General features: G+C 41.9%; 1 protein-coding gene across 1 annotated transcript; it reads left to right on the forward strand.

The window, feature by feature from the left end:
* Positions 1–799: 799 nt before the first annotated feature.
* OR5AU1 (olfactory receptor family 5 subfamily AU member 1) lies at positions 800–1,715 on the forward strand (the record flags this gene model as incomplete). Its single annotated transcript, XM_080808449.1, is given in 4 exon segments — positions 800–1,181; positions 1,184–1,349; positions 1,351–1,434; positions 1,436–1,715. Coding segments are annotated over 4 exon segments (912 nt in total).
* Positions 1,716–15,974: the final 14,259 nt, after the last annotated feature.

Here is a 15,974-nt window from a genome sequence, read left to right on the forward strand (position 1 = left end):
GCCTTCAACTCCTCTAGAACATTCAGGATCCTCTGAAGTTGTTCAGTCACTGTTGCTCACACACGTCTCTGTCTGTGTTTGATGGTGCGTTGCTTGCCAAATTTTGTCGTCGTTTCATTTTATTAATCATAGTTAATTATGTGCTAGGTCTGTCTCTCCAATGAGAATAATCAAAGCTAACATTCTTTGAGCTTTCTTAACACGCCAGGCTTTGTTCACATGCTTTTACGTGGATTAACTCATTGAATACTTACAACAATCTTTTGAGATTAGTGCTATTTTCCCTATTGTACAGATGAGAAAACTGAAACTCAGAGAGGTTAAATAACATTCTCACACTAACACAGCTAGTTAGTGGTGAGGTCCCGGCTTGGAACCTTGACAGTCTGATGCCAGAACCTGTGTGCTTTAACACAAAATACAGTGTCCCTAGAATGTAAGCTTCCTAAAGACACACTTTTGAATTTCCGAACCTCAGCATATGGAAGGCCGTCAACAAATATTTCCCAAGTAACTGTTTCATTATTTAGAGCGGCTTAAGGTCGCAGAGAGACCAAACTATGTATATTTCTTTTCTGTTTTTGCTACTGCTCTAGTAATGCTTATAAACCAACCACACAACCAAGTAGAGAAGACCTTCTCTGTGAAAGAGTCCTACCTACAAAGGACTTCCACAGTGAGACCAACCTTCAGATTGCTGCCCTTGGCTAAAGCAGAACCAAATCCAGTGAGAGCCCCTGGGTGTTCCCCCTCATTTGGGGTGGTCCCCTCACTCCTCATGCCAGGGCACTGGAGAAATATGGAAGGGGCAAACCTGAGCCAAGAGATTGCGTTCGAACTCTTGGGCCTCACCAGAGACCCCCAGCTCCAGAAGCTGCTCTTCACCGTGTTCCTAGGCATGCACACCACCACTGTGCTGGGGAATCTGACCATGTTCCTCCTGATCCACGTGAGTGCTCTGCACACACCCACGTACTCCCTCCTGAAGAGCCTCTCCTTCTTGGACTTCTGCTACTCCTCCACGGTTGTCCCGCAGACCCTGGTGAACTTCCCAGCCAAGAGGAAGGTGATCTCTTATCTTGGCTGCATGGCCCAGATGTTCTTCTATGAGGGTTTCGCCACCAATGAGTGCTATCCCATTGCCACCTTGGCCTATGACTGCTATGCCGCCATTTGTAACCCCTGCTCTACCCACTCACCAAGCCTCCTGAGATCTGTGTCTCTTTGATCGTGGGCTTCTATGGTGCAGGGTTTCTCATTTCTCTTATCCATACAAGCTGTATCTTTGGTCTGAAATTCTGTGCTGCTCACAGGGTCACTCACTTCTGTGCTGGACCACCTGTCTTGTGCGGACACCACACTGTGTGAGATCCTGCTCTTCAATTTTGCTGGTTTCAATCTTTTGAGCTGCACCCTCACCATCTTGGTCTCCTCCTCTTAATCCTCATTTCCTCTTGAGAATGAACTCAGTCCATGGCAGGTTCAAGGCCTTTTCCACCCGCGCTTCCCACCTCACTGCTGTTTGCCTCTTCTATGGTACAACACTTGTTATGTACCTGCGCCCCAGGTCCAGCTACTCATTGACCCAAGACCGCACAGTTGCTGTGATCTACACAGTGATAATCCCAATGCTGAACCCCCTTATTTATTCCTTGAGAAACAAGAATGTGAAGGAAGCTTTAAGAAAGGTTTGGAGCAGGAAAATAATGGAATAATGGAATACCACATATCTTTAGAAAGCCAAAGGAGGGGCACCCGGGTGGCTCAGTCAGTTAAGCATCTGCCTTTGGCTCAGGTCATGATCCCAGGGCCCCGGGATTGAGACTCACCTTGGGGGGTCCCTGCTCAGTGGGGAGTCTGCTTCTCCCTCTGCCTCAGCCACCCCTCTACCCCAAATAAGTGTCCTCCCTCTCTCTCAAATAAATAAAATCTGAAAGAGAGAAAGAAAGAAAGAAAGAAAGAAAGAAAGAAAGAAAGAGCCAGCCAGCCAAGGAAACTTTAACTTATGTGGTGCCCACCCGAACACATTTCCATGCTCCTCCCTGTGAATAAGCGGCATACACCCTGGTCGCTGGTGCTTCTACAACCACCTGCCACGGAAAGAATTGGTGGTATCATAGAGAAGAACTAACCAGAACTGAGAAGGGAGTGTCTGCTTGTTGCAGAATTTGACCTATTGGCAAGGTTTAGCTATGCCTTTGTTCAGATGCTTCACTTGTATTTCCACGCTTGTGAATACTTTATTTTTAGAAGCTGACGTTTATATTCTTCATAATAAAGTCTCTCCTTGACTAAGTTGAAGACTTTGACTGCTTGGGGGAAATCCTCCCCTTCTGTACAGTGTCCTCTTTGTAAAAACCGACTCCCTGATTGTCTGATTGTTTGAATGATACTGTAACAACGTTAGAAGTTCACATGATGCTTTATTGTCTTTGTGGATCTTCCCCCCAACCCCGCTCCCCCCTCCCAGCAAAATAGCCACTTGGTCGCTTTCAAATTGGATCAACTTGAGCAACTTACTTAACTTTTCTGAGTCACAGACCTTTCCCCTTTTAACTGGTGTGAGTTTTAAATTAAGTGTTCAATTAAATATTGCAGGTAAATCATTCAGTACACGGTCCGCCTTTGTATGCTTCCTCTCCTTTTCCTTTCTAGCAGACCCGCAGACCCAAAGTGAGAGAGAGGACCTGATTTGCCTTTCTCAAAGGCTAGCTCTCTCTGCTAGCATTCTATTCTTGCTAACTTGTAAGTTGTGATTGAATTGAGTTAAACCTATTTATTTATTTATTTTTTTATGTATTTGAGTGGGGAGGTGTGGTGGAGAAGCAGAGGGAGAAGGATAAGCAGACTCTCTGCTGAGCACAGAGCCTGACTGGAGCCCAGTCTCATGACCCTGAGATCATGACCTGAGCCAAAACCTAGAGTTGGGTGTTTAACAGACTGAGTCACCCAGGTGGCCCTAAATGAAATCTTTTTAAATAAGAAGGATCATTTAGAGGGAGCTCAATCAAACACGATGTTCCTGGGAATCTCTGTACCCACTGATAAATGTGAAGAAAATAAACCAGGCTTGCTTGGCTAGTCCCCTCACTGGGGAGACCTGCCTCAGCCCAGTGCATCCATCTGGCGCTGACTGGGTTGGCAAAGTCTCCCCAGCTCTGCAGTTTAGGTTCATAAAACCATTTTCCCACAGATGCAATCCATGGACTCTGATCCGGCCTTTAATGGTTTCCCATCTTAATATATTTTATCTTTTCTCTGAAGTGTTCAGAGTTAGGAGGCAAGATGTTGCTGTATATCGACACACCCTCAACAGAGATCTGGATGCCGAACTTGTTCTTGAATTTTAGTGGAAACGTGGCCTTTTATTTGTGAACTTTACTGTTAGTCTTTCACACTAAATAACATTGATCGTGTTTAAGAATAGTGATTTCTTTTTAGTGCTAGCCAGAGATTTTGTTAGAAGCAGCGTAGTATAGATGCTAAGGATTTGGGCTTGGGAGACCCCCTGCTTTGTCTCACATCCTAGCTTCAACATTTCCAATATGCGTGACATCAATTCACCTCTCCAAGTTTCAGTTTTCTCTTTTGTAAAATAGGAAAAGTAATAATTGTAGCAATACAGTTGTTGCTAGGAGAATTGAGTTGATGCAGGCAAAGCACTTAGAAGGGTGCCTGGTTCAGAGCAAGCACTTAATAAACATGAGCTCCTATTATTGGAAATGGCTACTGACTTTGAGCAAATGCCTTTCAGTTACTCTTGATATAATCATGTGATCTTCCTCCTTTATTTGTTCCTGTGCTGAATTGGAGACACATATTTCCTAATGTTAAGCCATTCATATTTCCTGGAATTCTACCTAGTGATGAAATGATTTTCTTTTAATAGATGGTTGGATTTGATTTGCAAAGATTTTATTTAGACTCTTGGCATCTATATTCAAAGATAAAGTTAGACTGTTGTCTTTTTGTGTTATCTTTATTATGTTTTAGTATTAAGAGTAAACTAGTCTTGGGTACCCGGGTGGTTCAGTCAGTTAAACGTCTGTCTTCCGCTCAGGTCATGGTGTCCGGGTCCTGAGACTGAGCCCCGCACTGGGCTCCCTGCTCAGTATAGAGTCTGCTTCTTCCTTTCCCAGTTCCCCTGTTTGTGTTGTCTGTCTCGCTGTGTCTCTGTCAAATAAACAAATCTTTTAAAAAAAGAAGAGTTAACCAGGCTTGTAAAATGTATCGAAGATCTTTCTTCTTTGCCTGTAGTGTGGAATAATTTAAGTAAGATGGAAATATCTGTTCTTTAAAAAATGCTGTATACTGGGGCACCTGGGTGGCTTGGTGGGTTAAAGCCTCTGCCTTGAGCTCAGGTCATGATCTCAGGGTCCTAAGATCAAGCCCCGCATCAGGCCCTCTGCTCAGCAGGGAGCCTGCTTCCTCCTCTCTCTGCCTGCCTCTCTGCCTACTTGTGATCTCTCTCTCTCTGTGTCAAATAAATAAATAAATAAATAAATCTTTAAAAAAATAAAAAAAATTAAAATGCTGTATATTTTGTGGTGCCTGGATGGCTTAGTCAGTTAAGGTCTTGGTTTCAGCTCAGGTCTCTCTATCTCAGGGTCATGAGTTCAAGCCCCACACTGGGCTTCACGCTGGGCATTGAGCATATTTAAAAAAAAGTAAAATAAATAAAAATTATCTATACTTAGCTATAAAACCAACTGAGACTGATGCTTTCTTAAAAGGTAGATCATTAATTAGCTTTCTTATTTCTTATATGATTATTGGTTTCATTTCCTTTTTTTCCCCCTGTTTATTAAGTCAACTTGATCATTTGTATTTTATTTTATTTATTTTTTTTAAAGATCTTATTTATTTGTTCGTCAGAGAGAGAGAGAGAGCACAAGCAGGCAAAGTGGCAGGCAGAGGCAGAGAGAGAAGCAGGCTCCCCCCGGGGAAAGGAGCCCGATGCGGGACTCGATCCCAGGACCCTGGGATCATGACCTGAGCCAAAGGCAGCGGCTTAACCGACTGAGCCACCCAGGCATCCCGATCATTTGTATTTTATTCAAAAATTATTTCCTTCCGGGACGCCTGGGTGGCTCAGTCATTTAAGCATCTGCCTTGGGCTCAGGTCATGATCCTCCCTCTCCCTCTGCCTGCCGCTCCCCCCGTTTGTGCTCATGCTCTCTCTCTCTCTGTCAAATAAATAAATAAAATCTTCAAAAAAATTATTTCCTTCTTCTAGTTTTTCAAGATTATTGCCATGAGTTGCACATAATAATCTCTTATAATTTTTGTACTTGTTCTCTAGATCAGTACCATCGACACTGACTCCTCTAGGTCTCTCCAGATAGTTTCTTCCATATTTAGGACAATGTAAAAAAGAAATCCTCTTCCATAAAACGAGAGAGATGCAGTAAGTGGTCTGGAAGGTATTAGGTTTTCTTTAGTGTCTTTTATTAAGACTTTATGAATTTGTTCATAATTTCTACATATCTAGAGACCTCATATTTTTGCATATCTATGTAATATATAGTGTTTTTAAAAATAACATTATCTGGATATTTTTTGCTTGTATACAGAAGTAAAATTGCCTTTTATATATTTCCTTTTTTGTCCAAACACACTGCTACACTTTCTCTATCAATGCCAAATTTTATCTGTAGACTGGGAGGGGTTTTCATGTAGGGAATATTATCTTTTTCCTTTCCAATCCTTATACTTAAAATAATTTTTTTCTTGCTTGACTGCACTGATTTGGAATTTCAACCTAATACTGAATAGAAATAGTAAAGAAAGACTTTTCTGTGTGTCGGGAATCTGGGCATGGCTCCTCTGGGTCCTCAGCTTCAGGATCTCATAAGGCTGCAGTCAAGGTGTCAGCCAGGACTGGGTCTCATCTGAGGCTCAGCTGGGGAAGGACACACTTTCAAGCCAACATCCTTGTTGTTAGGAGTCAGTTCCTTGTGCTTGGAGCTGCCAGCCAGAGGCCGTACCCAGTTCCTTGACATGTGGGCCTCTCTGTAGGGCAGTTTACTTCATGAAATCTAACAAGAGTGAGGGTCGGTAGAGTCTGTAGCAAGATGGAAGTCACAGTTGTATTTAACATAGTCATAGAAATGATATCCATCACTTTTGTTGTATCCTGTTTTCTAGAAAGTCTCGGGCTCCGTTCATACTCCAAGGGCAATGGACTACACATCGGTGTGAATATCAGGAAGCAAGGGATGATTGGGAAGTGTTTTAGAATCTGTCACTGCCTCCTACTCCAGATCCCCAGTTCCTATTTTCAGGGGGGCAGCTCCTCTTACCTGTTCCTTGCAAACCCAACCAGAAATATTCTATGCATCTATGGGAAGTTACACCTCCAACACACACTCAAAAATGGTAATATTGTATATACGGTGCTCAGCATCCAGATTTTCACATTTAACTATATGTATGTTTTAAAAACTAGTCTCTCTTAGTAGTTATAGATCTTGTGTTCTTTTTTATGATTGTATGTTCTTGCATTGTTTGGACAGACCATCATTTATTTTACCAGCTCCTCCTTTCATGGATATTTAGGTTGTTACAAACCTTTTACAAACAATGCTGGAAGCTATGTGGCAATTCCTGACCAGAAAGTATATACATTTTAAGTTTTGATAGTTATTGACAAATAGCCTTCCTAAAAAGCTGAAGAACCAGTTTATAGTGCTGAATTAGAGTGCCCGTTTCCATTCACAGTTTATGCTCTAGAAATACTGATCTATTTGTATATCCCAGAGTATACCACACTTCCTTAAGCTTTTTCTCTTGGTCTCATGCTTGTACTCTGCCTATACCATTTTCCTCCCATTCTTCAAGTTCTCTGCTCAAATGTCATCTTTCTGTGAAACCTCCTTTTGCCAAGGATCTTGTGTTCCCAATAACCTTGTGCGTATCTTTATTAAGGGATGTGATTATTTTGATTTGCAATATTATAATTATAATAGAATCAATTTCTCTTCTTTTCCACTAGAAAGTAGGAATAATTTCTTTTCATTTTTATTTCCAGCACATAAAACCATGCTTGGCTTATAACCACACAAGTATTTGTTGAGTTAATTAAGATGAATCTTAATTGGCAATGTATTCCAGATCCCTTCCCAAGGTGCTAATTATTGCATTGATGACAGGAAATCAGCCTTCTGTAAGTTGTACAATTTGGGGGTTAAAAATATCTCCAGGCCAACCCCTCCTCTCAATAACAATGCAGTAATCTCCACCAGTAACTGCAGGAACTTGTAAAGAACCAGAATACACCAGAAACCATTCAGATGGCAAATTAGCTCAGGTTGTGGCTCCTTCCTGGAAAATCAGTCCTGGGGAGAATATAAGAAGTTAAGAAGTAAGTAAGAAAGCGGAGTAAGTAAGTAAGTAAGTAAGAAGTAAGAAGAAAGTGGAGAATCCAGGATTGAACCACCATAACCACTCTCTCTGTGAGAAGCTCCTGGGGAAACCAGTCTGTCTTGAACTGGAATATGTGGGAAGAGATGGGAGAAGATGGGGTTCAGGTGTGGAGAATACAGAGTCAGCAGGCTATACTCTGGGAAGAGGGTAGCAGTGAGAGAGTAGGTGGAGAAAAGCTTCCTAAGGTTCTGCTCTCGAGTACAAACATCCAGATTATAAAATAAAGTACAGAGAGGAAAAGTACAGCATAGGGAACATAGTCAATAATATGGTAATAGAGTTGTATGGTGACTACACTTATCGTGGTGAGTACTGAGTAATGTATAGGCTTGTTGACTCATTCTGTCGTACACCTGAAACTAATATAACATCGTATGTCAGCTATACTTAATAATAAATTTGAAAATATTCACTTGTGGTGGTGCCTGGGGGCCTCAGTCGGTTAAGCGTCTGCCTTCGGCTCAGATCAGGATCCCAGGGTCCTGGGATCAAGCCCTGCATCAGGCTCTCTGCTTGGCAGGGAGTGTGCTTCTCCCTCTCCTCCCCATTCATGCTCTCTCTTGCTCTCTTTCGCTCTCAAATAAATGAAATATTTTTTTAAAAAAGTTCTGCTCTTGCCTTTCTGTAGAGTTGCTTTGGGACAGTCATTCCTGCCCCTTCACCGTAAAACAAGTGACCGCATCCTAGACCCTTGGGGATGGTACCCACACAAGAGTTGTATCTAACAGATGCACAGTACTCCAAGATTTTATTCGTTATTCCGTGGATCCTCTCTACCAGAGCTGCGTACCAGTTTGCCTCCAAATTCACTGCCACAGTTCTATTTCCTCAAATTGTTTCTGTTTCTTTCTATTTATTTATTTGTTTGCTTGTTTCTTTGTTTACTTTTAAAGTAGGCTCCACACTCAACGTGGAGCCCAACATGGGACTTAAATTCATGACCCTGAGACCAAGACCTGAGCTGAGATCAAGAATTGGACCCTTCATCGACTGAGCCACCAAGGCACCCCTCTTTTTCTGTTTAAATAAGCCAGTTACTTTCTGCTGTTTGTAACTATTAACCTTGACCTTTAGTGGAAACAAGCCTGGAAGAAAGGAAAGGGTCAGGAGGTTATTATAATAAATCTGATGAGAGGTGATGTCGGTATGGGTGAGAATGTTGGAGGAGTAAGAGGTTACTGGGGGGCGCCTGGGTGGCTCAGTGGGTCAAAGCCTCTGCCTTCGGCTCGGGTTTTGATCTCAGGGTCCTGGCATTGAGGCCTGCATCGGGCTGTCTGCTCAGCAAGGAGCCTGCTTCCTCCCCCCTCTCTGCCTGCCTCTCTGCCTACTTGTGATCTCTGTCTGTCAAATAAATAAATAAAATCTTAAAAAAAAGAGAGGTTATTGGATTGGAGATATATTTTGGATATAAAGGAGCAGAACTTTCTAAAGGACTGGATAAGGAAGAGGAGGAAAATAAAGTAGTTGAGGATGACTCCTAGGTTTTTGGCCAGCACACTTGTGTGTCTGACTGGTAGTGCCATTAATTGAAACAGGAAAAACTGAGGGAGAAGGTTATTTTTAAGGGTGGAAATTAGAAGTTCTGCTTTGGTCATGCTCCACTCCAGATTCCTGTTAGACATCCAAGTGGAGATGATATATGAGTTTGGGCTTTCATACAGGGACATGGCTGGAGCTACAAACCTATAAGATCTGCAGCAAACAGAGTATTTAAAGTCATAGGACTGGTGCTCCTAGGTGGCTCAGTCAGTTAAGCATCTGACTCATGGTTTCAGCTCAGGGCATGATCTCAGGGTCATGGGATCAAGCCCTGTGTTGGGCTCCACATTCAGCCTAGAATCTGCTTGTGATCCTTTCTCCCTCTGCTCCTCCCCCCACTCATGCTCTTTCTCTCTCTCTCTCCAAATAAATTTTAAAAAAAATCTTAAAAAAAAAAATAAGGTCATAGAGGGCACCTGGATGGCTCAGTTGGTTAAGCAACTGCCTTCAGCTCAGGTCATGATCCTGGAGTCCCAGGATCGAGTCCCTCATCTGGCTCCCTGCTTGGCGGGGTGTCTGCTTCTCCCTCTGACCCTCTCCCTTCTCATGCTCTCTCTCATTCTCTCTCTCTATCAAATAAATAAATAAAATCTAAAAGAAAAAAAAAAGAATCTTGTTAAAAAAAAAAGAAAATTATCTTCTAAAAAAAATAAGGTCATAGGACTGGATGCGACCGTTAGGAATATTATATATATATATAATTGACCACAAAATGAAGCCTGAGGCAACTGATATTTAGATGTTGGGAAGAAAAGGGGATTCAGCAAAGGAAATGAGAAAGAAGCAGCCGATGAAATACAAAGAAACTGGGAGAATGGGGAGTCTCTGATGCCAGAAGAAAGCACTGTTCCAAAAGGAGGGAGAGATTTGTATGTCAACATGCTGCTAAGAGTTCAGTAAGCTGAACAGAAAATTTATTGTGAGTTATGAACAGATAAAAGTAATCAGTGAACTTGGCAAGGGCATTTTCATACAGCAGTGTGGAGAAAAGCCTGGGATTTGCTTCCCTTTTCCCTCCCTCCAACGTTCTCTTTCTTCTTGCCTGGAACCTAGATAAAATGGCTGAAACAATCATAGCCATACTGTGTCATGAGGTGAACTCGAAGATTTTATTTATTTATTTGACAGACAGAGATCACAACTAGGCAGAGAGAGAGGGAGGAAGCAGGCTCCCTGCTGAGCAGAGAGCCTGATGTGGGGTTCAATCCCAGGACCCTGAGATCATGACCTGAGGTGAAGGCAGAGGCTTTAACCCACTGAGCCACCTGGGTGCCCCATGAGGTGAATTTGAGAATGGAAGCTTTGTGCTAAAGATGGCAGAGCAGGAAGTCAAAGGGTGCCTGGGTCCCTAATGACAACAAGGAACCATAATATCTTCCTCTGAGCGTCCTTCACATAAAAGAAAACAAACCCTTATATACATGACTCTAATTTGGATATTTCTTTTTTTTTTTAAAGATTTTATTTATTTATTTGAGAGAGAAAGGAAGAGGGAGCATAAGCAGGGGATGGGGCAGAGGGGGAAGCAGACTCCCCACTGAGCAGGGAGCCCCATGCAGGGCTTGATCACAGGACGCCTAACCAACTGAGCCATCCAGATGTCCCCTAATTTGAGTTTTCCGTTATGTGTGACTAAAACTAAATCACATTGACATAGGAGAGCAAAGAAAAGAGGCAGTGTGCTGACAGAAACAAAAGTTTTCTTTTCAGGGTGTATGTGTGTGTGTGTGTGTGTGTGTGTGTTTAAAGATGGGAGGTACTATAACATATTGGTGCGAATAATTATTTAGAGGAAGAAATCGATGATGCGGAAGAGAGACGGTATAATACAGGAGTAAAGCATGTGAGGAAGGAAAAGGGACTGGAGTCCAGTACACCAATGAGGGAATTGGCTTTCGATGGTAGTGAGAATAGTTCATCCATCATAAGGAGCGAAGGCAGACAGGTACAGGCCCAGGTAACTTGGTAGCTTTGGTGAGGAAGAAGAAGTAGTTTTCAACCAGGCTCTTCTATTTTCTCAATGCAATATGAAGTGAGTCATGAAATTAATTACAGTTTATGTGTAAGCTGGGGATAATAATAGTGTAGCTTCCAAGGGTTAATCTGCATGGATGTAGATTACGCACGGTACATAGGCCATGGCTAGGTTTACTGCACTGAAATCTCTGGGAGACCTAATTGCACAACAAGAAACTTGCAAGTAGCTAAGTTATAGGAAATGCTGCCTGTGGATTTCATGACTGGGTTATATTTTTACGGCACAGGATGAATACATGAACCTAGAACTCAGGTGTTAGTTGGGGCAACAGACGTTCTCTCCCAGGGTTCAAAATGAAAGAAAGGTCTACTGTTCTTGGCTGAGGTCACTGAACTCTGGGTGCAGCCCCATGAGAAACAAGGGAAGGATTGGAAAGCTGCTTCAACTTTGTCCTCATTCTCGAAGTCTTCATTCTCTCATCCTCCAAGTCCTTGAACTTTGGCCAACCCTTGTAGTCTGTCCTAGCCTAAGTGGTCACTTTGGAATTTATATTATCATCTGAGTTGACGTAGTTTGCTGGAGAAAATAAGTGGCTGAAAGAGTGCACTAAATCAGTTATGCCTTTTATCAACCCTCCCTTTTGGTTCTTGTACAATTCTCTCATGCTTAGAGGTCATACAGAAAAATGTCTTGCTGGGGGCGCCTGGGTGACTCAGTCAGTTACAAGGCCGACTCTTGATTTTGGCTCAGGTCATGATCTCAGGGTCGTGGGATCGAACCCTGTGTTGGGCTCCATGCTCAGTGGGGAGCCTGCTTCAGAGTCTCCCTCTCCTTCTGACCCTCCCTCCCCACCTCGTGCATGCTCTATGGCTCTCTCAAAAAAAAAAAAAGAAAAAAAAAAGAAAAAAAAGGGTCATGCCGAATGTGAGAATCCTTATGACAATGTCAGTAGTATGGCAGTCTAGCCAACTCAGACTTGCAGTTGACTGGAAATTCCATCTCACCTGAATGACCCTTCCTACCTAATATTAGATGGAAACCTGCCACCAGGTTAGCTTTGACTTACTGGTATCTTTTGTACTTTCTGGAGTCACACAGGTGTTTGTATATGGTCATCAGTTTCATTTCTGCAAGTTTTCTTTTCAAGCTAAACAACCAGTAAACCAGTGTTTTTCAACGTGTGGTTAGCAAAAGCTTCAGAGTCAACTTTTCAGCTTAAAAAAAAAGAGAGAGAGAGAAAAAAGAAAAAGAAAATTCCTGATTCCTATTGTCTAAAAACTGAATCAGTATCTCTTGGGGGAAAGCCCCAGAATTTGCACTTTTAATTAATTGATTGAAGGGTTCCCATGCACCCTCATGTTTTAGAACCATTGCCCCAAACTCCATGAGTCAAGGGACTGTGCTACTCTTGTTCACCTCCATAGTCCCCACACCCGGCACAATACCTGCAATGTAGCGCTCAACAATGATTGAATGAAGGAAGGAAGGAATGAATTATGGCAAGCAGCCTTGATAATTCCTTCAGACACCATATTCCCTTTACCTTAGGTCAGGCACTGGATTTCAAACATTTTGATTTCAGGATCCCAAAGAGCTTGCCTTTAGAAAATCCTAGAAAACACAAGACTGTACAAACACATTTTTTATTAGGTATTAAAGTTGATGTCATTGGGGTGCCTGGGTGGCTCAGTCGGTTAAGCATCTGCCTTTGGCTCAGTTCACCACCTCAGGGTCTTGGGATAGTGCCCCACACTGGGCTCCCTGCTCAGCAAGGAGTCTGCTCCCTCTGCCTCTGCTCCTTCCCCCACCCCCTCAGCTCTGCTCTCAATTTCTCTCTCTCAAATAAATTAAATAAAACCTCTCTCAAAAAAATAAATAAAATAAATAAATAAAAAATAAAAATTAAAAGAAAGTTGACATCATTGCACTTCTTATAGCCTCTAGAAACTCTGTATACTCTTTTTTTTTTTTTTTAAAGATTTTATTTATTTATTTGACAGACAGAGATCATAGTAGGCAGACAGGCAGGCAGAGAGAGAGGGGGAAGCAGACTCCCCACTGAGCAGAGAGCCCCATGTGGTGCTTGATCCCAGGACCCTGAGATCATGACCTGAGCCGAAGGCAGAGGCTTAACCCACTGAGCCACTCAGGTGCCCCGAAACTCTGTATACTCTTAAGAGAGTGAGAAAAAAATCTTAGTGTTATCACAGAAATAGTTTTAACCTCCTGGACTTCCCGAAAAGCCTACCCTTTAGTGAACCACTGCTGGACGGGATGTTTTGGCCATGGGACTGGTAAAACACCACTATTAAGTGCATGAACTCTAGAGTAAGGACGACTGGGTATGAATTGGCTCTTTCACTCACTAGCTGCGTGACATTAATGTGTGACACTACGTGACCTTCCTGTGCTTCCTTCTCCTTCTCTGTAAAACAGGAACAACAGTGCCTGCTTCTTAGGGATGTTGTGAGAATTCGGTGAGTTGAAACACCGTAAGCGCTTAGGACAGCCTCAAGCACACAGTAAGCAGGACAAAGGTACACGTAAATGTTGTTATTAGATGAAGGTATCCTTAGCAGTAGGAGTTGTCCTAGTATAAATGCTACATGATTGCTCATAACTGCTATGTTCTCAGGCCGCTTCGAATGCTTTCTCACGGACAAAAACCGCACTTACAGCCCATCTGACCTGCAACCCAGTGGTCAGCTGTTGTCAGAGGTCATGGGTTTGGACGACAGTTTACTAACTCCTTCTTTGACTTCTTTTTAAATCCCCGGGTGCTGTTTGTCACATACTGTTGCAAAAGCAATTTCTAGTCTCTACCGCTGAGTATGATTTGGTTGTGTCCTCATTTTCTTTGCTTGGCTTTCTCTTTTAGAAAAAGGTACTTCTCCCTTACAATAATAATGTTTTTGAGTCTGTTAGTTAGCTCTATGAGAGTTTTTTTTTCTTTCTTTCTAAGCTCATGCTCATCTCTGAATATTCTCTTCCTTTTTCCTTTTAATAGTTTCGAGATTCTTTGGTGTTATTTCCCTTTAAAACTTTATCTTTCAGAGTGCCTGTGTGGCTCAGTGGGTTAAGCCTCTGCCTTCAGCTTCGGGCCCTGATCTCAGGATCCTGGGATAGAGCCCCAGAGCCCCCACATCTGGGCTCTCTGCTCAGTGGGGAGCCTGCTTCCCCTCCTCTCTCTCTGCCTGCCTTTCTGCCTGCTTATGATCTCTGTCAAATAAATAAAATCTTTAAAAAACAAAGAAACAAACAAAAAAACTTTATCTTTCATTTTTCCTCACCTAAAGTTTCATTTAACAAGCAAGGAGAGTTTTTGGCTCAGTATAAGGAAAACTTTGAAAAATGTATTTAAAACCCAGATTATGAAGGTAATATGTATTCACTGGAGGAATTCTGAAAATGTATGTATGTATGTATGTATGTATTTTTGTGTTCAATTAGCCAACATACAGTACACCATTAGTTTCTGACACAGTGTTCAATGATTCATTATTTCTGTATAATACCCAGTGCTGAAAATCTATTTCTAAAAAAGTAAATAAAGTTCACCTATAAGCACTCCACTGAAATAACACCATTAATATGTTGGCATATGTACTTCCAAAAAGTTTTTTTTTTGGCAATAGGTGTATTTTTATAATAAGTGGGACCATTTAAATATACTATTTTGGTTTGATAGTATATAAATATGTGATTAACACTCCTCTATGTTATTATATACTAATTCTACAGTATTTTTAAAAAGACTTTTATTTATTCATTTACTTGTCATAGAGAGAGAGAGAGGGAGAGAGTGCCCACAAGCAGGGGGAGTGGGGCAGACAGAGGGAGGAGCAGGAAGCCCGACTTGGAACTCTGTCCTAGGACCCTGGGATCATGACCGATGCTGAAGGCAGACGCTTAACCGACTGAGCCATCCAGGCTGTAGCCAACAGCCTACAATATGTTTTTTTTTTTTAAAGATTTTATTTATTTATTTGAGAGAGAGAGAGAGAGAGAGAAAGAGAGCATGAGAGGGAAGAGGTCAGAGGGAGAAGCAGACTCCCCGCCAAGCAGGGAGCCCGATATGGGACTCGATCCTGGGACTCCAGGATCATGACCTGAGCCGAAGGCAGTCGCCTGACCAACTGAGCCACCCAGGCGCCCCCTACAATATGTTTTTAAAAAGACTCAAGTAACCCAAGATAACTTGGATAGAAAAATTAGACCATTAGTGCTAAATGGCCATCAATAGACAACCAGAGTAATTTGATATTTATCCTTCCACACTTTTTTTCTATGCATGTACTTTTAGAAAAACAAAACCAACTATACCTTCTATTTTGTAATGTACTTGTTTTTATTGTGGTAAAATTCACATAACATACAATTTACCATTTTAACTATTTTAAAGTGTTCAATTCAGTGGCATTTAGTACTTTTACAATGTTGTGCAACCATCCCCACTATTTAGTTCCAGAACATTTTCACCGTTAACAAAAGGAAACCCCATAGCCATTAAGTGGTCACTCCCATTCTCTCCTTTCCCCAGCTCCTGGCAACCATTAATAAGCTGTTTCTAAGGATTTGCCTATCACTGCACATTTCAAATAAATGGAATCATACAATATGTGGCATTTTGTGTTGGCTTCTTTCATTTAGCATAACATTTTCTGGGTTCATCCATGTTGTGGAATAAGAAATATTCCATTACACAGATATATACCACATTTTGTCCATTTATTAGTTGATGGACACTTTTTGGCTACTGCAAATAGTACTGCTAATTTTTTGGTTGAACATCTGTTTTCTGTGTACCAATGAGTGGAATTGCTGGATTATATGGTATTTTATATGTTTAACGTATTGAGAAACCACCAAGCTATTTTCCATAGAGGCATTTTCTGTTCGTACCAGCAGTACATAAGAGCTCCAATTTCTTCACATTCTTGCAAACACTTGCTGCTTTCCATTTATTGTTGTTTTATCGCTATTCCAGTAGGTGGGAAGTGATAAAGTGACATCCTACTGTGGTTTTGAATTG

The sequence above is a fragment of the Martes martes genome (genome assembly GCF_963455335.1).
Source record: "Martes martes genome assembly, chromosome: 7".
Classification (NCBI taxonomy): domain Eukaryota; kingdom Metazoa; phylum Chordata; class Mammalia; order Carnivora; family Mustelidae; genus Martes; species Martes martes.